General features: G+C 40.8%; 2 protein-coding genes across 3 annotated transcripts in view; one reads left to right on the plus strand and one right to left on the minus strand.

The window, feature by feature from the left end:
• Nucleotides 1–352: 352 nt before the first annotated feature.
• On the plus strand, nt 353–2321 carry LOC139650173 (BTB/POZ domain-containing protein KCTD12-like). The gene has a single exon (XM_071526748.1). The coding sequence runs from the start codon at nt 423–425 to the stop codon at nt 1212–1214; it is 792 nt and encodes a 263-aa protein (XP_071382849.1). The 5' UTR covers nt 353–422; the 3' UTR covers nt 1215–2321.
• Nucleotides 2322–14306: 11985 nt separating this feature from the next.
• lmo7b (LIM domain 7b) overlaps nt 14307–24723 on the minus strand; it is a 33726-nt gene continuing 23309 nt past the window's right edge. For both annotated transcript variants that reach the window (XM_071526747.1, XM_071526746.1), the window contains 13 exons: nt 23720–23881; nt 23386–23561; nt 23203–23266; nt 21425–21450; nt 21175–21282; nt 19754–19843; nt 19035–19222; nt 17649–17701; nt 17399–17570; nt 16987–17238; nt 16767–16875; nt 16067–16169; nt 14307–15832 (listed from right to left, as the gene is read on the minus strand). In XM_071526747.1, coding sequence (XP_071382848.1) covers nt 15810–15832; nt 16067–16169; nt 16767–16875; nt 16987–17238; nt 17399–17570; nt 17649–17701; nt 19035–19222; nt 19754–19843; nt 21175–21282; nt 21425–21450; nt 23203–23266; nt 23386–23561; nt 23720–23881 — 1526 coding nt within the window. In that variant the 3' untranslated portion in view covers nt 14307–15809. The remainder of the gene's footprint in view (nt 15833–16066; nt 16170–16766; nt 16876–16986; nt 17239–17398; nt 17571–17648; nt 17702–19034; nt 19223–19753; nt 19844–21174; nt 21283–21424; nt 21451–23202; nt 23267–23385; nt 23562–23719; nt 23882–24723) is intronic.

The raw sequence follows: 24723 nt of genomic DNA on the forward strand, positions 1-24723 counted from the left end.
ATCGGTGGTGGATGAGTTGAGTTCCCCCCCCCATAGGCGCTTTTGAGTACCTAGAAAAGCGCTATATAAATGTAATCAATTAAAATACACCCCCCACCCCCACCCCCCACCCCCAATATATATATATATATATATATATATATATTTACTACAGTGCCCATCTTGATAGTATTTCCAAGCATGAATGCGCCACATGTCGTATTTATGACTTCCCAATATCTGAAGTTGGAGTTTACAAGAAGCCCTTAAAGGCATCATTACTTGGTTTTAGTTCCACTGAAGAGTTAATCGCTCAGGCCGTCCTTCTCCTTCTCCTCCCACTCAACCAAACCGATAAAAACATCTGGTTACAGAGAGACTAGCCTACTCCCTAACTACTCATCCTCGCAGGGACACATCGGACATTACTGGGGTAAACAGAAATGGCACAAAGCGACAGCGACAGCTTCCCTGACATAGTTGAGTTAAACGTGGGTGGACAGGTATATGTAACCCGACTCAAAACTCTCACTGCGGTGCCCAACTCTCTTCTGTGGACCAAGTTCACTAAGAGCTCCCCCAGCGAACTGCCCAAAGACAGCAAACAGCGCTTCTTCTTTGACCGGGACGGCTTTCTGTTCCGCTACATTCTGGATTACTTGCGGGACTCCAACCTCATTCTGCCCGACTTTTTCAAAGAGAGGAGAAGGCTGCAGAAGGAGGCGGACTTCTTTTTGCTCCACGAGCTGTCGAAACGCCTCGCAGCTGACAGCAAAGCCAGCTCCTGCAATGAGGAGAGCGGGGACCCGGAGGAGGCTGAGCTGAGTCCGGCCACCGCCACCTCCGAAGCAGCCCTCCGCTCCCCGGTGCAGGGGGGCAAGGCCGGGTACATCACCATCGGCTACAGGGGCACCTACACTATCGGGAGAGACATCCAGACGGACGCCAAATTTCGCAGAGTCGCCAGAATAACCGTCTGCGGTAAGATATCGCTGGCTAAGGAGGTTTTTGGAGAGACGCTGAATGAGAGTCGTGACCCCGACCGGCCGCCTGACAGATACACCTCCCGGTATTACCTGAAGTATAACTTCTTGGAGCAGGCGTTTGACCGGCTGGCGGAGGTGGGTTTCCGCATGGTGGCCTGCAGCTCCACCGGGACCTGCTCATACACCAGTAATGACCCCAATGAAGACAAAATCTGGACCAGTTACACCGAGTATGTTTTCTCCCGATAAACTGCCTGTTTTCTGGGCGCGGTGCTGGGCTCGTTACTCAGAAGAGTAGTGCATTACTCACTGCTCATTTCAAAAGTAATGGCATTACTTACTGTACTCCCTGGGAGCAATAATTTCATACACCACTCCTTACATTAGCCTTTCTGTTAAACCTCCCGAACTGGCGGCTGCAGCCTTTATCTTCTCAATTAGCCTACTTCTTCCATTAAGGACCAAATAGTTGTTCAATGTTTTTGTCATCCTTATGTTTGATAAAATAGAAGTAGAGGGAATACTTTCAACCCTATAAAGTTATCTTCAATGCCATTTTTGTAATCCAAACTAGCTCAGTGTGAGAGGTAGACGAATTATTATGAAATAAAAAAAAACTAAAAAACATCATTTAGTAACAACAATTAGACTTCAGTCTGAGAGGCAGATAACAAAGTAACGACTTTTTTGATAGCCAACTGACTTTTGACTGAATTTGAAACAGTAATTAATTGCACTTCTTGCAGTCTACTGTTTACACAGGGCCAGCTTGCCTGATAAACTTTACGGCTTTTACAATGACTGTTGTATGTTCAAGTAGATGACATTATCATATCATTTTGGTTAGCCTGTGCTTTCAGAGAGACTGGGTGGAAGAAATATTAGGAGCTGGTTTCTGTGCTGGTTTCCATTGCTGAAGTTACTTATTTGCATAAGCTAATGTGCTTGCATTTGTTTTTGTGACATATTACTGTAGAGGCCATTGATGTCCTGTGGAAAGCCACACACCATGGTCATATAGCCTATGTTTGGTCTGGCCTTTGAACTATTACAACCTTTCCTGAATTCCCTTTATTCATCAATGCTGAATTCTTTTATATGAGGGATTGATGGATAAGGAAGACAATGGTTTGCTTCTTTGGTCTAACATTTTGATTATGGTCTGTTCTGTTGTTTGCTTCCCAGTTTTTAGTTATATTTGATTGTGTCCATGACTCATATCTAGCACAGCTTCACAATATATATATATATATATATTTTGACTTTTTCACAATGCTAGAAAGTTACATGCCACCTGTTTTTTTCTCTAATTGTCTTTATATGAAGCTCCAGCAAATAAAGCATGAACACTATCAACCTAATAGTCCCTTGAGTTCATTGTGAAAACTATTTGCCAATAGAGCGGTATAGCTGCAAAATAGATGAGAAAAATACATGTATACATTCTACAAATACAATCATGCTGCACTTCATGTGAGTAAAAACAAAGCATTAATTTTTCTTTGCAGGTCGCCAGTGTCTTGATGATTTATCTGTAAATACCCCCAAAAGATGTTTAAAATAACCGATATGTCATCTAATGCCCGCTGAAGACCAGTCTTTCTGCGGCTCTTTCTTAGAAATTTAATTTACAGATTTAAATTTGATATTTTCATTCATCACCCAAAGGGGAAATTCTCTTTTCTCCTCCTGGTTGAGACACATTGTCAGCCACGTTGCAGCTCTCCTGGAGCAAAAATATCTTGCTCAAGCATACTTTGATATGTTTGGTCATGCTAGGGACCGAATCCGCACCTCTCCGGTTGGGGGATGACCTCACTAACCACTAGGCCATCATGCCACCAAAATGCTCTGATGAGGATGGGATCTGAATTGATTCACCACATGTATTTGTACTATGTTACTGATGGTCTGATATTTATGAGACCATTACTAAGTTCAGTCCTGAACTGAAAGGCTTTCTATCACAGAGTACAGCCAACACTTCAGAGGCAACACAACACCAGAAGCACAGCAGCTACATTATATCTAAGAAATTGATGTGCCTCCAAGTCATGTGGTCCTCGGTGTATAATTCATAGAAAGAAAGGCACTCAGTGTTACTCTTTGGCTTGACAAGTACAGTAATCAACTGTTGGTTCCCATGTGGGGTCCTGGGGCACAAACCCGGGCTGTTCCAAGATCAATTCATGTACAAAAAAGGCTTTGTGTGAGCTGAGTGAATGTGCACTCGTCGTTATGTGTTTATTTGTTAGATACAGTATAGCACTGAAGCTGTTACTTTAAATCAAATTAGTAGAAAGAGGACTTCTCTCATCTTGCATCTATATGCAAACAAAGACATAAAAACATTCACACAAACAGACACACACGCCACCCACGCGCGCGTACGCACTGCACACACTTATCTTACAGAAGAGTTTTAAAGTTAGACATGTCTACACACGAAAAAACCCCCAAAAAAACTGGTATCTGCTGTCAGCTGATACTGCCATCTGGACAGGAAAAGGGAAAGATCAACTGCTTCTCTTCCTCTATGGTGCGATCTCCAGAAACAGGAAGTGGTGCCTACTGTCCTCAACCAAAAGACAGCAACTGGGGCAAACTCTGAAATCAGACAAAAATTGTTTCTTTCTTTGGATGTGTTGATATGAGAAAACAGAGGGAGTGTGTTTTTTCCTACCGATATGTTCACAAGAGGGATGTTAAGGGAAGGAGAGCCAAAAAAACAAATAAACAAAAAAACAACTACAAGAAACCTTCTGACTGCAATTTGGAAACCTGCTTGTCTATCTACATGATCTTTGCAAGTCTTACCCTTGAAAATCAGACTGAGACCAAATGAGACAACAGGACAGTTGTTGGTCAAATAGAACTATTCAACTGATCCAAAATTATTTTTCGTTTGCTCTTCTGATCAGGGATAATTAAATGAGATTGGTGTGTTTCTCTGCCAAGTAACTATTTCTAATGCAGTCCAAGTCATGTGTTGCATTGGTGGACATTTATTACACATAAGTGTGTGTGCGTGTGTGCATGTGTGTGTGTGTGTGTGTGTGTGTGTGGGCATTTTCAGGTTCTGGCCAACAGACTTTCATCACAGGCAGAGTAGCATACAGAGTGTGAAATGTTTTTGGAGGTATTTATTTCTATCATATAGGTACACACACATCCACACCCACCCACCCACATGCACACACACACACACACACACTCACACACATACAGAGTGAGTGAGAGAGAGAGAGAGAGAGAGAGAGAGAGAGAGAGAGAGAGAGAGAGAGAGAGAGAGAGAGAGAGAGGAGTAGCCAATTTGCAGAGTTGGAGACAAAAATGCAGAAGTACTGGCTCTCTTCATATCAGCCACTATTAGTGCCCCATCTGTATCCTTAACACTTCTTTTTATATTTCAAAGAATCTCTGAGTACAGTCTGTCTCTTGCTCAACATGGAGCTTCATGTTTAAATATATATTTGTTTTGTGTAAATAGTATTTGTGGATGTCGTCTCCAGCTCAATTAATTTACGTCTTGTGATTCCTTTGGTCTATAGCAGGTGTGAGAGCAGAAAATAAAATCTATCTTCATTTCCATGTTCACTGAAATGTCCTTTGTTTAGTTCCTTCACAATCTGCTAATAATACCACAGAACAACAGAGCAGTTAATGGTTTGTCTTTTCATGTCTTTCAAAACTTTTAAGCTTTTAAATTTTTTCAATGGCAGCAGCAGCCACTGCAGAAGTTTCCCCATCCTGCATTTATCCATACTGTGAACTGCAGGATTTTCTCAGCCATTCATCCTGGGTGTGAGGCAACAGAGCAGCAGCATGACAACAAGCATGTCAATATGGGACTCTTATGACTTCTGCATGACTGACAAAATGAGTGAAAGCCTCACAAGCACAGAACCCACAGAATGAATTGAGGACAATGCAGTATACAGCATTTTGTTTTCAATGTGATGGAAAGAGCTGCAGTTTGAGAGGCGTCCAGGTGAAACTACTTGGCTCGGTTCTCTGGTTATTATCATCATACAAATATCAGTAGCTTAGCCAGAAAAAATGCTGCACACTGTAATTGGGAGCTACGGAGCTAACCACAACACATTTTGAAATCCTTCATTCTCCTTAAAGTTGATTTAAGTCAGCATAAATCAACTTTAAACAGCAGCATTCTTAGTTAAATGACGATTTTACTCAGAAGGAAACGTTTCACAGTTGTCCTCCTTTGAGTCTGGGATCCATTCCGCTGACGTATGCCAATTACCAGAGAATCAAAACATGCATGCCAGCTCCATCTGGTCTGTGTGCTATCTGGGCCATAAAAGTATCTATCACATGAAATAAAACGTGTCCTTTAAATGTCTGTATAGTTTCTGATTAAATGCTCCTTGTCAGGACAAACAGAGCTCTTTGATTTATCCAATTATCGCCTTTACATTTTGCAGGTGCTTGGTATCAGAGCAAACATTTTAGTATTTGAATAAACCCTGGGAAGTTTTACAGTCATCAAGTAATAATGTAAGGTACACATACTGTAATAGAGCACCGAAGGCTTACATCTCTCTAGACTCAGATTGGCGCTGTTTGCTAACCACCTGAACCCATAATCAGCCCAAAGTGTTTGTGTTACCAAGCAGGGAAACCATTAAGGTTTATGCATTCCTCCAATCATTAACATACTGTAGTGGTCAAAATGGTTGAGCCCAGCGTCTCAGCGTAACCAACATGGCTGTTTGCTCACCGTAGTACTGATTCTTATGTCAAAACTGAGTGTGTGTGTGGGTGTATCTTTACGGTTATCTGCGTTTGTGTGTTACATCACTTCAGTTGTAATCTTGGCCGTTTACTCTAGATCTCTACCAGACTAAATCTCATCTGCACTTTCACAACAGAACAAACACATCCTCTTTCACAAGTCCTTCCTCGAGCCTTCACTCCAGCACAGCTACTTAAGACTCTGTTTAAAGCCACGATCCATCATTTGAAAGCCCAAGTCAGCTATCTTTTGAAATATGAAACTACAATCCATAATCTGAGACTGATATCACTTATTCAGTCATATTATTTTTTGTCAGTCTTTATGGATCGCTGCTCCGTCCTGTTCCTCGTTCCCTCTGCAATAACACCATAAGTTGCAAATGATACATAGGCAGGGCAGCAGATACTGGGGTCAATGTTTTGTTTTTGGTGTCCAGTACAGTTGATACACAATCTCTGGACTCTTTCCTCTGGAGACAAGGTAAGATACAGGAAATTAAAGCAATAAAATTCTGTCTAGTCAGAACCTTGATTCCCTGCAATATTATATTAAGGACAGCATGACATAAGCCGTCCTGTTTCATCCTGCCAAGTGAAATCCCAGTGATAAGAAAGCACATACAAACCTGCGTAGAACTGTTCTCAACAAAACAATAAGCCTTTGTTATTCTACTATTGTGTTTCCTGTAGCAACAAACATAGCAGAATAACACAATGGAAATCATAGATCTGAGTTTCCAATGGCTTTAATAATACATAAACCTCAAGATATCTTCTTTTTCCTGGAAGGACGGCATGATGCAAGCAACTTCTTCAAGTAGCTTGGTGTTATGCAAATTACAATTGCATTATAAAACAGTTCTGCAGCCTTAACCTGTCTGCAACCGAGTTGGATCAAGTAAAGACAGTTCAGCTTTTCACAACCAACTGCATGTAAGAGGCAATCAAATAACAACTACATCTAACATGATTTGGCATATAGGCTATTTATAGTAGACTGCAAAACGCTGACAGTAGAATCTTGTCTTTGGGTGACATTTTGGTTGGCTAGTCAGTTGCACATCAATTCTAATTGGCTTTGCTTTTTACTTGCGTGGTTTTCTTGCTCTATTTGATCAGCCAACAAAACAAGTGCGACTTTTTCTTTTTAATGCTGTGCTTAATGTAATGGAAACAATCGAATTCAGAGATGTAACCAATTAGTTAGTTAAACTACATGAATTAAATTATAATGAACAGTTCTCCAATAATTTGGGGGACATAAAATGGTTTAAGAATAAAAACAATCCATAATATGGACATTGATTTTATCAATATTTTTGCTTGTTGCATGCAACTTCATTTGCTTTTGAAACACTATAAAAACAAAGTTGCATGTAAACAATACAACTTGAAAATTGTAACTGCTGCCAGCTTAAAGATGGATGGAAGGTATTCTTGTGCATTTTACAGAGCAGAGAGATCAAAATCTGTGATCCTTCAATGGCCAACTCTCTCTATTAAGGATCCCTCCTTACTGCTTCTCTCCATAAGGCCTGTTCTCACTGTCTCTTCTCCTCTATGTCGTATTGTTCAGGAGAGGGAGGGTGTAAATGTCGGCAGTCTCCGCTGAGCTGCTCCCAGGGCCCAGCGGCAGACCGGAGGCTGGTGCAGCTCCCAGTGACAAAGCTGAGCCTTGGACCGCATCGGTAAACCGAAAGGTAAAGGCTGCCAGCATCAATCAACCACAGGGAATAGAGAGGGAGAGCAGAAGCATCCTCCACCCCTGCTGCGGCTGCAGTGGGCTTCCTTTCAGAAGGAAAGCACCCCCTTCTCTCCCTCTCAGGTCTGTCTGAAAGGGCAAGACACGGAAGAAGCTGGTTCAAAGTCCATTAATTAACTATTTCGATACCTTCCTATCACCCTGTGTGTGTGTGTGTGTGTGTGTATGTTAATGAGTTCACTTGAATTTAAGTTGCCATCACATTTCATGAATAGTGAGACACTGCAGAATTTTTGTTGCCCTTTGGTCTCCTTTTTCAAAAGTGACACTGATATTGTCCGTGTCGTTAATTGATATGTAGGAAGTGGGACATTTATGCTATTACCATATCCAGAATCTGACAGATGTGTAGCCACAAAATTGAAATAGTGCAGAATTGACATTGAAAATCTGGTATCATAATTACGGTTGACATGAGGGTTGCAAACCATAACTCGGAGGTCTTCCTGCCTGTTTTTCTTCTTTGCTGCACGTCTCTGTCTGTCACTCCGCCTGTCTGTGGAATGCGCTCTGGACAGTGTTCCAGCAGTGATGCTCCACAGAGAGACGACACTCGCCAGATATCTACAAGGCGCAGACACACCCACTTCTTCCTCCCTGCTTCCTGTGTCAGGCAGATAAGAATCCCCTCATTTCTCAACCAATCCCAGCTGGGCGGTCTGTGGGGTGGTATTGCCATGGTAACAAGGGATGGACAGCCAGGCAGAGAGAGGACTCATGACACATGACCCAAAGCTATTTTCCCATCTCATCATGCTCACCTGTTAGTTTACATAAACATAGGCTGTTCAATGTTTGTCTGTGTGTTAGTTTCAGCTTGTAACTGTTAAAAATGACAGTTTAGGAATATGATGTTAAGAAGAAATTGCTAAGAACAAGAGCATCAACTAAAGATTACCATGGAAGTGGAGTTACCAGTGATTGAGACTGATTTGGGACCAAATTATACTCACGCATCACCTGGGCAGAAATAGTGAAACTGACCTGATAATAATAATATTAAGTACTTTTCAAAACAAAGCAAACCACTTTTACAAACCGCTTCACAGACCACCAGACAAGGAGAACAATAAAAACAACCGAAACAGAAAAACAGCAGTGATAAAATGAACAGACAATAAAATAACCATAAAAGAGAAGACGATAGCGATCAATGTAGACACAAAAACTAAATAAAAGCCAGTTTATAAAAGTATGTTTTTATGAGTGATTTAAAAAAAAGACACTGAAGAAGCTAGCCTGATCTCCTCAGGCAGCGTGTTGCACAGGACTAGTGCCCTTACTGAGAAAGCCTGTTCACCCATTATTTCCAGCCTGGATTTTGGAACGACACAGCGCCCTGCTCGAGGATGTCAGGCTGTGGTTTGGCTCATAGGGGATTAAAAGGTCAGAGATGTAGCTAGGTGTTAGTCTAGCACAATCCCTGAATGTGATTGGTCAAATCTAAAAATAAAGTATGAAATTTACTGGCAACAGAAAGAATTTTGACTAAGACAGGAAAAGAGAATTGCAATAATCCAAACAAGATGATATAAAAGCATGGTTCACCTTTTCGAGGTCAGAAAAGGATTAAAAAGGCCTTATTTTGGAGATGGTTTCCAACTGGAGGAAACAGGACTGTACAACTTTATTAATTTGATCACCAAAGCAGATGTTTGGATCAAAAATCACTTCCAGGATTCTAGTAGCAGCTGAAATTTTGTGACATCCAACACTTGAAATCTGTAAGCCAGTCTTTGGCTAGAGCTAGGTTGGTGGGATTGCTGGCTAAAATAAAATAGGATTAAAATGCAGCAATCATTAACACTGACAATAAGTAGTACATCATTAGTGACTTGAGCAGTCTCAGTGCTGTAGAGGGCTATAAAACCAGATTGAAATTTCTTAGAGATGCTGTTATTATTCATAATGGCAATCAGCCATTATGAATAATAACAATCAGTAATTATAATAATCAGCCAGGAAACTACTTTCTCTGCAACACTGGTTAAAAATGACAGTTTAGGAATATGTTGTTAAGAAGAAATTGCTAAGAACAAGAGCATCTAAAGTGGTTTTCTTTACAAGAGGCTGGACCACAGCATCTTTAAAACAAGCACGGAAAGAGTCAATAGACAGGGAACAGTTGATTAAATATCTGGTCCGACTGAACCAAGGATCTCTTTTTGAAACTTTGAGTGGAGGAGGATTTCATATGAGAAATAGTTTCCTCTGAAACCAAAAGTTGAAAATAACACCGTAAATAGCAGTTTGGGGGCATCTCTGAATTATTTCTCCCACAAAAAAACCCCCTGGGATAGTATTCTACACACACACACACACACACACACACAGGCACAGTTGTCACAATGATAACTTATTTAGGAAAAATTATATTTCTGGAGCATGTTTTAGATGTGTTTTTGGAGGCACTGGGAGCCATTAGGTTAAGTCAGTTACAATTCAGAGTCAATGGTTGGAACTAAGACCAAGATCTTATATTTCCAGTTGGTTGATGTGCAATCATATTTCAAGGAATATAATATAACTAGGCACAAGGCAGCCTATATAACATAATGGGCCAACATGGCTGATAGACATGGCTGCATTTCACATTTTAACTCAGTCAAGCATTACATGCTCCTCTATCGGTTGAGAAAATTCTACCATCTGTGTTCTTATGAAGCCCTTTCAAAACCCAACAGCTAAACTGAAAAAGATATGGTGGCCTTTATTTCTTAATTTCTGAAAAGTTGACATTTTGGAGATATGAGGTTTTCACTGGACAGCAACAATAAGTTAAGATGACAATTGATAAAGCTCTGTGTGTTGTATGTCTGTGTGTAACCCTTAATTAATCATTGTGGAATAACTTTTGCTCAATTCTGTGCTAGATGCCCCAAACCAAATTCAGCATCAATATAATCTTTACACTGCAAGCTAAGGGACAAATGTTATTGTATTCTGATAGGCAAACCAGAACTGCTTTCATGTGTTTCAGCTCTGAAAATATCTCATGAGAACTTTGGCTCAGTTAGAATGGGGTCAGAACTTTGTACAGCCTGAGAAAGAAGAATTTCACTTCCATGCGGGGTCAGATCCAGTGTTACAATAACACCACTTACATTAAAAACATTGTCTCCCCCCCCCCCTCACACACACACACACACACACACACACACACACACACACATTGTGAAGTACATACTGATTTGTAAGCCTTTTCACTATATTGAATTTTAAGTAAGTTTATTAACATTTTTTTTCTCCAACATTAGTATACTGAAAATGCCAGTATTCTATTGTGTTCTGGGTTTGATTGACTACACAGAAATCAACATAGACACCAAGTTTCATATATTAAAAAACACATTCAATACTGCAGTGTACAGATTGGTTCCCTTTCAGTCTGTTCAGCAGGTACAAGACATACACAATGGGATAGGATTTACCCTTACAAACTTTTTGTGCCCAACCAGTGGGATGTAGAACTTCAGTGTTTTTTTTTCTCCCTAGTAATTTTCCAAGCCAAGGTACTATGCCCTGTGAAAGTCACGTGTCACTTTGTGTTCACTGAGATTTTGACTGACATACAATGAAACACAAAATAACTGGAAAGCAAGCTTGAAAATTAAATTAGTCTAGTGATGTTTATGGATTTTAGACATCACCAAGTCATTGCACAATAGTAATTTTTGCTGTCACTTTTGTGTTGTCATTCTAAAAATGAAAAAAAAAACATAACTCAAATTAATGCTCATCAACCTCCACTATAACATAAAACAAATTTGTATTATTGTAATGAGTACATCAAGGAATGTGTCCACCCATTATATATTCATAAATGACACCTAATATACAGTAATTAATGTAAATGAGGCAGATAGTCAAATGATTATTCACTGTTCATGTTGAACTTGCACTTGTACTGAAAGATTCAGTAATGTTTAACACAATCGTCTCTCGCTGTGTGTTCTGTTTAGAATTTGTGGAATGTGGAAAATTTGAGAAAAAGAATGAAGGTGTGATTTAATATTTTGCCCTTTATTGTGATAGCATCCTATTTTTTGTTTTTCTAATCTCAAAATCTAGCTGTCTTTGTAGATCCTTTCCACATATGATGTAAGCATATGATTGTAGACACGGATATCAGTGTGTCATTTGAATCTATACAATCGGCTCTTGAGCTATTGGTATTAAAGTTTAAATCTCACTGGTGGGATGTGACAGCTTAAATGGCTCTAACTCCGAGGACAATGTTTGAAATGGGCCAAAGCCTTCTGTAAACACTATGTTCAATCTGGTCAATCCATTAAATCTACTTTTTTTTTTTTTTGCATGTTTAACTTGACCGTTCTCTGTGACCCTCCACTGCTTCCGGCTCACTTGTGGTATTTAAATAGGTCGGGCGAAGGTCAGAGGAGTCATCCTAAACAGACGGAACATGTCAGAAAATGAAAAATATCTCAACTTGTGCCTTTGGGGAGCTGACCTCCCCCGTCCAACAGAATAGGTCACAGTAAACCGTAAAACATTTCCATCCATCAGGCCAAGAGCACCGGGAGACAAATGTTTAACATTTCAGCTTGGCTGTTTCTACTGTCCAGAGAGCTCAGTGCTCCAAGGACCAACAAGATGACCTGTCCAAGGATAAAAATCCCTCTTAAGACTTGTCACCATGACCTATAGAGATAATGTCTATTTAATGTTCCTCTTGTTCTACTTTTGCAGTTTCCTTGTTTCATTTTGCATGTTTCTCATTCATATGACACAAAGACAGACAGATTGACTTTTCCAGCCACAGAATGGTGAGTGGGTGGATGATGTGCACTGTCATTCTTCTCTTACACCACGACTTCCTCATATGGTTGTAATACTGCTTTTGTGCATATAGTGTGTACATGCAATACACTGTATACACTACTGCATACATGCATGCAATTTCATAGCCTTCCTCATGTGATTTGATTAAACATTTGCTAAAACATGGTTAAATATTACTCAGGAACAACTGTTTTTTTTTTTTTTTTTACTTGTCCACATCTTCATTATGATCAGTAGAACTATTTGTTGACATACAGTAAGCACACCCTGCAGTTTCAAGTATTGAATTTCCTATGTTCCTCTGTCTTGCCCTGTCTCCTTGTACTGGGACATTTTACAGAAGGCCTATGTATTCAGTGAGGCCAGGAGAAACAAGGTTGAGGTTTTAATTTTGCACAATGACAGAACCTATTCCTACCATTTTACAACATGACACTTCCCTATTTAAAGGCCTTAGAACACAAACAACATTCTCTTCCCTCTTGTCTCTTTTGGAGGAAATGAGTGAAGCAGGGTTAATGGACATAATCTATGTAACCCCTGGGAATGTTTCTCAGTGTATGGACGCTTATCATACAAGCTGCAAGTGTGGATTGCATGTATGTGATGTTTACACTGGGAGAATGTCTAATTGGGTGCAAACCAGTGGGTGAAAGACTTATATGCTCAAAAAGTTTGAGGAACATGATGAAATCTGAATTTCTCCCTCAAGAGCACACAAGTCCCTTTATATTTGAAGAAGTGGAGAAATCACTGTAGCTTGCAGCAAACTTTGCTTCAGCAGGTTACAAAAATAGATAGTTTTTTTTCCATGAGTAACTGTTGGCAGAAAAGGACTTTCCCTTTTAAGCGGTCAGACCTGGGTTTCATTCAGCAGTGATGCCATGTAACCATTACATGGAGATACAGAAAGATTTCAAACTGACATGCTCCTTGAGATTTCACTAAAACACTACATATTATCACTATATACCAGTCAGATATAAAAAGAGGAACCAATGGTTGTGTGGGATGAGCGGTTTTTGGAAAATATATTTTTGACATCCTTCACCGTTGGTCCAAATTCCACCAAACCTGGCAGAAATCATTCTTTGTGTCCCCACCTCTGCGTCCTACAGGTGCTTGAACCCTATAATGGCTGCTTGTGGCTATATTTGCATTTCACTTTATCCTTATAACTAAAATTTGACTATGTCCTATTCTGAGTTACTAATTTAACTCTATAATCATATGATCCTACATCTACAGTATGGAACCACAGCGTCAGTAGATGTCTTTGTTCAGATACTTGGAGCTTATTGCTATATTGCAAAAATTGATTCCATTATGGTGGAGAGGGATGGTCCCAATGACAAAGCGGAAGAGCATGTCCAGCTAGTCTACCAATTTTGGTGTCAATCAGACTTAAGGTGTGGGAGTTAAGGGCTGTAGTGTGTATTCATTTGATTATAGCGCCACCATCAGGCCTGTCAGGTTCATCTTTCTTTAACAAGCTACCATCAATATTTATAATTTTGCCAAATGGCATGTCTCTATCATGTATCATTTCACAAGAAAAAGCACAAATGTTGGAAAATAATAAGAATTATGATAATAACAATCCAGCATGAAACCCTGAACCCTTAATTATATTTTACTGCTGACTGGAAGAGTAACAGGAATAAAGAGATTGTTGGTATTTAAGGGTTCAGCTAGTTGTACATTAGTACAAACCACCTCTCTGAAAACACCCTAATGCTGATTCCCTGTACTTTAACCTCATTGTCACTGTATCATGAGATATGAAAAAGAAACAGTACTGTAAAGTACAGACCTAATACATCAAAAATGTGTCACTGTTCAAACGTGTTGAGCTCTGTGACGTCTTTAAAACAAACAAGCTCAAATCATGACATTTCTACCCATGACGCTGAAATTGCTTTCACTTTGAGGTCAACAATGCCACCATGTGGAATAAAAATATAAAACAAATAACAGAGCTTCCAGATTTTCAAGTTCAGTATATTTTATTTGCAAACAACATTTCAGTTAAGATGCCTCTCATTATCATGGAAGAAATATATGTAACATATGTGCCACTGATTTACCCCAAAGTGCACTTGGTGAGTTTGCAGTAGAAAGAAAAGTGTTTCAGTACAAGTCAAAATGTGCCTCCATACATACAGTATTCCCTATATAGGTGACATTAATGGGATCTCAAAAAAATGACTGATAACTCTAAGCAAAAAACAATCTTGGATTATAATATAATTGAAATGAATGGCAACACTAACATCTAAATAATATATATTAATTTATTATATATATATATATTCTCAAAATTAATATAATTATATATAATAATTTCTTAAGTACACCCTAAAAGTTAAAATGACAACCTGCAATAATATGGTGGGGATCTATGGGGAGCTGGGAAGATACCCACTCTGTGTCACAGTTAAAAAGAGAATTATTGGCTACTGGGGGAGGCTGATAGAAGGTAAAGAAACTAAACTCAGTCAAATAACGTACCACTGTTTGCTCAGCCTGCATAATTCGGGTGTATATGCATCGCCATGTGTCTTGCAGGTTAAGCAGATACTGGATGACTGTGGTTTGTCTTTGTTTGTCTCTCACACTAAAGTGTAACAACATCAACTGGTTGAAACTAACTGTTGAACAGAGGCTGAAAGATCAGTTCATGCAAAAGTGGCAAAGTGAGCTCAGAAGTATGACGTGATATTTATGTAGAATTTAAACAAGATCTTAAACTGGAAAAGTATCTGTTGTATGAAAATCAAAAGTATAGGCAGGCTATTTGTAACTTTAGGGTGAACATCACCAGAATTCCCAAGGTCATTGGAAGATATAAAGGGCTGGATAGAAACCAGAGGATTTGCAACCTTTGTAATGACAACCGCTTGGGAGATGAGTATCATATTCTGTTTGAATGTAAGAATGTAAGCATAATGAATTATAGAGAAAGGTATTTGCCAAAGTATTATTTAAACCGCCCATCTATGTTTAAATTAATTTTATCACAATCAGATAAGCCAAAAGTTATTTGTAAATTAGGTGCCTTTTTGAAGAATGTCCTTCCTTGTTTAAGTAACATTTGCTGTACTTCAGCCGTGCCGTGTGCTATCGTTTTGTTATTATTGTATGTTCTGTTTGTGCTCCATACCATGTGATCATGGTCTTGAGCCACATAAATAAATGAAAATGAAAATGAAATAAAAAGCATTTAACAAACACTAATAATTAACATCATTTTATTTCATATATTAAATTTCAGTGAATTATCTTGGATATAAATGAGCAGAAAAGGACACACAAACTAAGTACCAAATCTGATTAAAAAAAACAGCCATTGAGAATCTGCATCGCTCATGGATCCACATGGACATTGCCAAGATAGTACATCACATCGTAGAGTTTTACCAGAGGCTAGTTGGCCTGGCTGTGTGGAAGATGTGTGATCACTACATTTTCATTCACTTGAGGCGGCTGCTTATTCCACGATCTGAAGAACTCCATTCTGGTCACATGGAGGGGGCAGAGAAGGCTAAAAGTGTTAATGAACATGATTAGTAATGAGAATAATCTGTACTTGACATGTAGACAAAAGAACAAAGATGTTGGTGCAGGAAATGTCTTAATGGAGCTGAGAGCTTGCACTGAGTGTGAGGAAGAAAGAAAAGGAAAATGAGCAAACTGCATAGGATCGTAACGTGTGGCACAGAGATGGTGAGGTGCGATATGGCACTGAGGTCATTCTGTCATACAGACCAATACTCACACTTGAGTTGGAAATAGCAGGGCTCACAGTAGGGCTTCCTGTTTCGGATCCGAACCTGGACTCCTGTCCCTGTTCCTCTGAGACGTCGGCAGCAGTCCACGCACTGGGAGGGGGAAGAAGAAGTGAGAAGAGGATCGGAGACTATGTAAGAGAAGTTCAACTGACCCAGAACATAAGCCATTGAGTCCAAATCAGTTCACCAGATCCTTCACCTTCACCGCCAAGCAGAGAATAGCAAAGTGTTTTTGCATATAGAGGCATACCAATTCTATGAGTGGTATTTATTTTACAACCTCCTGTATATGAGTTAGAGACACAACTACATCTACTTTCACATCTACATGATAATGATCCCAGGTCAACTAAATCTGGAGTTCCTCTGCAAGTGAGATATTCACAGTGAGTATCTGAAAGCAAAGTAAAACAGTGCGTTGGCTTCCTCCACCACAACAGCCCTATAAAGAAAGAATTGAGACAGGGAGAAAGACAGCATACAAGACTACCACACCAGACATAACTACCAGGCCAGACTCCTTACACAGACTGGTTAGGAGAGGCAGAAGTGCAGAGAGGTGTCAACAGAAATGCTCTTGCTGGCGTGCATGTGCTTATTAAGCTTGGTAAGGTTAGATATTAAATATGGACTATGGCTGCTGAAGAGACTCCAGCTGACCAGACTAACCCAGCCATAACCTCTCACCTGGAAACAGGCGAGGTGGAAGCAGAGGCCAAGGGCCTCAATGACCATGGCTGTCCCCCTACCCAGGACACGCTCACACACACAGCAAGTCCTCCTGCCACTGACCAACCTGGGGCAGCACATGTGATAGTGTAAGGCCAAACAAAACCTCACACACAAATATAGGAAGTAACATCCCAGAAGAAAGAAATGTAAGCCCTAACTGATTAACATACAGTACCTGCCAAGTTGCTGAGACCCAGGCAGGGATTGGCCAGTTGACTCATCTCCAGGGATGAAATGACTGGAGGAGTCCATGGACCAAGATGCTTGTGTCTGGGACAACCCTGCCCCCATGCTGTAGCGGGGGGAGGAGCTCCTACTTGGGAGAGAGTAACCAGCAGCAGCTGACTGTGGACGAGCATAACTAGCTGCAGTGGTCAAGCCTGGGGACTGACACAAAGGAGATTGGAGGTTGTCCAGAGACTCACACCTGAAGAGGAGAGGCCACAGTTCAGAGAACAGTGGTAGCAGTTCCTTTCAAGAGAATGATAATTAGGTCATAAGCAAAGATGGTGAAACAAACAGCTGGCCAAGATATAAGGCTGTCCAACTTAGATTTCTGTTTGGACCAGGTACAAAGAAGGACCCACCTCTTCAGGGGAACTCCAATATAGACTGGTTCCTTGTACATGCTGGCGCTGCGCTGGCGTATCCAACTGTTGTCAGTCAGAAGCTGAGTTCTCTTCTTCATCTCCTCCAAAATCTGCTGCCTTTCTCGCTCTACCTTAGACACACACAGCCCTTTTCTTTTCCTCTGATCACCTGGACCAATCAAACGATGGGGTCAGCCGAGCACAACACCAAAACAGAGAAGAACAGCATGGTATGGTATGGACTAACCTCTTGTCTGTTTGTGGAGGCCAGCTAGTGCTGGAGTAGACTTGGACTTTGCCCTGCGAGAGACACAGTCAAGGACAGTCCACATTATTCTACAAGAAAAAAATTCTGAGCCAGGGGCTATTTACTGCATCAGAAGAGCATATTTACAAGTAACTATAACACAATCAGGACTGGTCAGCTATGAGATGAGTGACACAAGTAAGATAAGACCTATAGGATGTGTAGGAGCCATGTATGTGTTTGTGTTGTGCTTACACTGCTTCACCGTCAATTATGGTAATTTGGGGCATGACGTGGGGGGTCGTGTGTTGGTAGCGGAAGAGATATCACCTGTTTGTTAGTCAGTCAGTCTGGTTAGGCAGAGAGGGGGTGAGTGGGGAGTCCTTATTTTCTGTTGACCGTACATTTAACGCTTTGTTTCTACACAACCGGCATTGTTTCAAGTATGCATACCGCATTGTTTGATGCTACGGACTGCACAAAATAAACATTCAAAACTCAGCCGCGGAGTCGACGTGTTTGATTGGAGCCAACGAGTCAGACATATAGCCTCCCCTACTTAGCCTCTCAGCGGCTAATGAACCTTTTACGATAGCCGCTACAGGGTGTAATTTCCATCAGTGTAGTGCAGAACGGGGCAGTTTCCTACAGACTGCGAATTTAAGCTTTGTAATATAAGCCTGACATCTGTGATCAGCATTTTTTGTGGAAACTTTGAGGTCTGCACCAGATCAGTCTCATTGTCATACCTAACCCTAACCCTGTCTCAGGGTGGGGTATGGCCATCACAAGAGGTCAAGGCATTATAAAAGCTTTTTAGTTAATGCCCCCTTGTGCAGACCACTGGGCATAAAAAAAAAAACAGCCGTCAAATTTGACCGGGTGTCATAAAAATCACGTTTGAATATACTCTCTAGTTTTGCACACACTGTCGAAGAACTAACCAAACTGATGTGCTGGGAACTCTATACCCAAAGCTCGATATAAAGAACTAACTAGGCCCAAGTCATACCAAGTGTTTGAAAAGAAGAGGAAACTGAGCTAAGCTTGTACTGACCTGTGTGCAGGAGACAGTTGGGCAAAGCCACAGGAGCCTTCAGCCCTGAGGCACAGCATTAGCAGCAATAAGACACAGCAAAAGGAGCAGCAAAAGCAGCAGAATCAGCAACAGCAGTGTAGGAAAGACCAACCACACCATGCCAAGTTTGAAAAAAAAAAACGAGGGCAAGGAATGTCACAAAATTGGTTGAGAAGTTTCCCAAATCATACACGCAATATTAAGCGTGGTTGTGTGTACTGCATGAATCATGGTTGTGCTCAACAACGACAGAAGCACTTGTACTATGTTAGTGACATCAAAACAAAGTGGAGTAAAGGTTTATTTACCAGTCTTGTTTTGTAATCTTGTCATTCTGCACTCCTTGCTCACTCCTCTGCGCTGCTGACCCTGCCTGTTTCAGCTCTTCTCTGTGGGTGCTCCGCTCATCTTCTCTGCTTTTGTTTGTCATTCCATTCACAGGGAGCTGGGTACTGGCAGGTCTCACAACACCATTGGTTATCTCATAGGTGGTCAGCTTCAAATAGATTAAATGATTACATCTTCTATAGAAACACTGTAGAGCTCCTTGGTCTCCTTGCTAGGTTACTCCAGCTAAGTTACCTAGCTTACTGTGCAAGCAATATGCGGCCCTTTTTTTGAATTAGCCGGACTCTGACATAATACCATTGTTTATAGCGGGATTGTTGCCAGGCTGTTATGGAATATAGGTATATGTGTTTATGTCCGTTAAAAATCCTGGGGTCACCTTTCTTTAATTTCAATGTCATCTAAGATATAGCAAACTTCTCAATTTACTATACAGTAAAGAAAGTTATTCAATTGTGTTAAAAACAAATAATAGCAGGTTCCTGGGACAAGATTTTCTCAGACACTGGACCCAAGCTTAATGCATATGTACTGTGGAGGTATTGTTATGTTCTCCATTGTGACCTTATACAGGGAAATAAATATGATATTCATAAAGTATGGTGCCTTGGATAGAATAAGCTATGATTAAAACTGTGGCTGCAGCTTGGATTAGACTGCACAAACCACACAACCTTACCTCTGGCTTTCTGTGCTCCTCCCCCATTGCATCTTGTTGTGCCCTCCGCCACTCTGCCTCCAGCCTCTCCTGATCCCGCTGGTATTGCTCCTGAAAAAACACACACACACACACACAGTTCAAACTAGTCTGATCTCCTGCAATAAGGTGATCACAACTGAAGAAATAAGCCATGGGTTATCATTACCACCTGCATTCAAATCCATAGTTTTCTTAGGTGTGCTATTTTCTATTACCCCGCATGAACTTGAAAGTTTAAATTCACAACACAAGACAAGATTGTGACACTGCCCTCTCCAGGAAACAGAGTATTTTCCTTCCTAGTGCTGTCCTGTGCTGGGTAGAGATGCACCGATCAATCGGCCGGTTTTCAGCTGATCGGCCATGACTGGTGACCGGCAGATCAGTCTCATATATCCGATTCAGTGCCGGTCAAATTTAAGACAACGGCAAAAACTCCGCTGTAATAGTCCATACATCCATACTGATCTCTGTTCCAACCCGTCCCGTCTCCTCTCTCCTCTGTCCTTTCCACCACACTCACGGGCCGCACTGATCCTCCCGATCCTGCCGAAAAACCCGTTCGCCGGGTACCCGGGGACAAATTAGCGTCGGGACCCCCGCCGAAATCTCGGACGGATCACTGGGAACAAATCGGCGCCCAGCTATCGGCCCTGGCCAGCACCATGCACCCGGGAGCATCGGCCGATGCGCCGAAACCACCATACTCTGTGTACCTCTCTCTCCGCCGACAGGTGGACTGAGTCCGCGCATATGCATGGAAATAAACGGCGATTTTACTTTTCAAGCTTCAGTTTATCACATGCATGATATTGGTCAGCCTGCTTACTGTGTGGGAGAAACGAGTTACCTCCCGATCTCAGCGGAGTCAAAACAAAAAGTAATTTTTTTTCACCACAAGATGGTACTATGACTCTTTAAATCTCCATTAAATTGGGCTGGGCTCCATGGATAACCTTTTGATGTAAATAAATGACATTAGGTGTGTTGTTATATAGATCTGTTGCACCAGTTTCCTTTCGGGAAAGTATAAAGTGGGATATACTGCAATTCATTTTCATTTGGATTTTATTTGTACAAAAAAGCTCTGTCCAGTAACCTGGAGCACTTTATTTTGAGATTTGTTTGAGTGAGAATGAGAGAAGGTCCTGTAACCTGGTGCAGTTTTGGAGAAAATGTAAGTTATTAATAGTAATTTTTTTATTATGAACATACAATTGAATTTTAATTTTCCATTAGAGAAAAGTTACAAAAATGTTTGTGTATGCTGTCAATTATAGTTCTTAGAAAGAAAATCGGAATCGGCCAAAATCGGAATCGGCAGGTCAGACTTTTAAAAAATCGGAATCGGCCAAGAAAATTGCAATCGGTGCATCTCTAGTGCTGGGAAATGTCTTGACCTGTAGGAGGCGCTCCTGTTCCTCCTGCCACTTCTCCTGGCGCCTGCGCTCCTCTTCATGGTCCCAAGACCAGCTGGATGAGGAGGGGCTGAGGGATGGCACCTGGAGCTGGTGATGCACAAGCATAGGCTCAAACATGATCACAATGCAATACGCTATCACTTTTACCACACACACATGCAACTACACTTGCACATGAACATGTACACAAACACCCTCTGATCCACTGGTAGTGTTCAGCGTTACTTACATCAGATATTGCAGATTCTGAACCTCCTGGATGAAAAAAAACAAAAAATGTCAGTGAAGAGAACACTGTAGTTCCTAACGATTATCAAGTGGTCTATAATCTCACAGATTTTATACCACACTAAGGCTGGGGACACACTAGAAGACTTAGAATATTTTTTTTGTGTCTCTCAGTCATAAATATGCTCATACTATGTGATTATTTAAGGGTTATTAAGGGATATTACACACTTAATGATTTCACTTGGCTTATCCTGCCAAGCTGTCACTTACATCAGAATTTATCACTTGCTAATCTCACAGGAACTCACAATCAAACATGCATTAAAATGCACTGAAGAAAATTTTCAAGGACCTTAAATATGTATGCATTATAAACATGAATGTTTATAATAATATTTATAGTAACCTAGTAATGTAACACTTCCACCTCACTGTAAATTTCATCTGTCATTGGCATTGGCACTCGGGTCAAAAATATCAAACATGTTTCCTTTTATTGCGGGTCGCTCACATCAGTCTGTGAGTCGACCGGGTGGCTAAGATTGAATTTGTGAGTCTCTCAACACTACCAGATGATCTTTGACCATCGGTCCTGACCAAGACTTTGATCAGGTTTCCCCTCCGATTGTCAGGAGGGGCAAGTCTGTGTAAATCGGCCTGGTAATCCGCTAATGTATCCCCAGCGCACAGCAAAGGACACTGCACAGCAAACACTGTTGTGTGGAGAGCGAGCTTGTACGAGCTGAGCATGCCTTATTAGGGAAAGAAAAGGCATTCACATGCTGTTCTAAAAACACAAGTCTGCTTTGTTCAGTTGCTGATGATGATGCCCCAAAACAAGCAGCAGCTCTAGACTTGAGAATGTAGCATGTTGCTCAAAAGTACAACACAACACCACTTGAGTGTGTATGCATGCACACACAATGTAAACATTTACCACACAGGTAGACCCATGAGCTGAACCCTGCAGATCCTGAAGACAAATGTTTTAGAACATACAGAACTCAATAATCATGAACAATTACTAATCCAAAATTAATATCCATTAACACACAAACCATCCTATATGACTGGGAGCATCTGTTGCACAGTGCATTACATTACAGCTATCATTAGCATATAGATTTATGGCTGTTGGGTACAGCTGTGCACACAGTGTTGCACAAAGAAGAACAAACAACAAAAACTACCAATCAATACCAAACAAGCAACAAAAAATACCAATCAATGGCTTTTTGATGGAGAAAAATCTAAAACAAAGTTTATTTGTAGAATTATTGCCTTTATAACAATTTTAAGTGTTACTTTGTGTTATATTTAGGCTGCATTGATGTTGATGGTGCATGTTGATGATGACTGATGTTATTGGTGCCAAAGTCAACATTTTGGTGTCATGATAACCGCAGTACTTTTTATCTCCGCTCTTTTTCACTAGCAACTTATCACTTTTGCATCTTCCATACTGATGCCCTTCCACTATTCCCTTTTGAGCTTTACAATTACCACCAAGCCAAGCACCAGCCACCGAAAGCCACCACTTCTGCAAGGAGCCGAAGTTCAACCTGGAGTTTACCTTTCTGTTTAAAAAACTCTGCTCTCCTTTTCTGATTTTTCTTGATAAAATGTTTATAATCTACATAAAGAGGAAAGAACTGTAAGGTGAGCATCGAGAGAAGTAGGGTATACTGCAGAAAAAGAGTTGTTACACTTTTAAGAGATGTTTGAGCTGTGTTTTAATCTACAGTAATGCTGTATCAGAGTTGTGCCTGCTATTACCTTTACTCCTGGAAATCCTGGAGTTGTCAGCAAAATCTCCATTCATGCCTTTACAGTCCAGACCCTGGGAATGTGAAAGAACACAAAGTTTCATCTGATCAGCAGCACTTCTTAACTTGATGAATCAGGGCTTTTAATTACATCTATTATGAATGAAATTGAGTAAAACATCTTGTTGCTCACATTGACTGCCTGCCCATTGAATTTGGACGGCATCATGGCTGTGATTTCTGCAGAGGCAGCATTGTTGGCATGGTGATCAGGACAACCTATCAGCATGGGTGCTGCAGCAGTCAGATTCAGGGTCTTCCTGCTCTGACATGGCAGGTTGTGATGACTCCCACCACTGGTGCTCCAGTCTAGTGGCAACAACCAGCCATCAGAAATAAGGCCACATAGCAAACTGACACCTCTGTTGCTACAGGTGTTTACCATTTGTGACTAAATGAATCACCGACAAAGAGTGCATAACTTCAGACAAACAGCTCTCATTAATGGACCTGGCTCATTGTCTTACCCTTGTTGCCGTAGCGTCGAATGTCCATGGTAAGGCTTCCATTTTGCAGTGCGGATGTCATGGTATTCTTCCACTGGTCGTAGCTCATGTGTGTCACTGCAATTCCATCAACAGCCACAATCTCATCATCCACACACAGCTGGCAAAGCTCCGCTGGACTGCCTGAGAACGGAGAGACAGGCGCCAAGACAAGGAAGAAAGAGTTAAGGGTAAGGACAGCAAAAGATAAAAATGTCCCAACCTGGAATGGGTTGTTTGATACCGATTGAGGACTAAGATACAGAGTTGAAGACTAGGTTGCTGGTCACAAGTAGAGAACTAGGTCAGTAAGTCAAAACTGCCTGGCAGTGTGAGTAGGTCACACCTCTCACATCTCTCTTGAAATATTCATGATTGTCTTTACACCACTGGCCAAATGATTTGCTTTATTTATATATATATGCTGTAAGCACATTTTATTGAGAATTTCACAATGAGCATTTCCCTGTTCATGTAGGTCTATATTATAATCTGTTCTCAAGACACTTTGACATCTTCCTTCCTTTATTTGCAGAAACAGGCCTATGATATTCTGTGAGTGTATAAGGAAAGTAGTGAAAGCTTTCAACATGTTTCACGCCGTTCACACATACAGCTGCAGATACAGAGGCTTGATCTTAAAAAAACACAAGAAAAACTTGTTTCGGCAGGACCTTTCTGCCATCACAGCTCTCAACAAACTGCTTCAGTAACATCCTGGACTACTTTTGTTTTTGTACATCTCTGGTGCCAATATGTCTATATGCCGTGAACTGTCAATGTCTTGCATTACTGTTCTTTAACTTAATTAATTTACTATTTCATATTTTTCTATTCTATATTATTTCTATTACTTATACTGCAGTGTACAGGAGTCTGCACACAAGAATTTCACTCGCTTTTATACTCACTGTAAATGTGATGTGACAATAAAAACTTGAAACTTAACTGTTCCAAATACAGGCCATTAGAACAAATCCCCTCTT

The sequence above is a fragment of the Centroberyx affinis genome, unplaced genomic scaffold, assembly GCF_046629955.1.
Source record: "Centroberyx affinis isolate AG114_WGS23_722 - 3 ecotype Tasmania unplaced genomic scaffold, CSIRO-AGI_Caff_v1 ptg001450l_1, whole genome shotgun sequence".
In the NCBI taxonomy this organism is placed as follows: Eukaryota; Metazoa; Chordata; class Actinopteri; order Beryciformes; family Berycidae; genus Centroberyx; species Centroberyx affinis.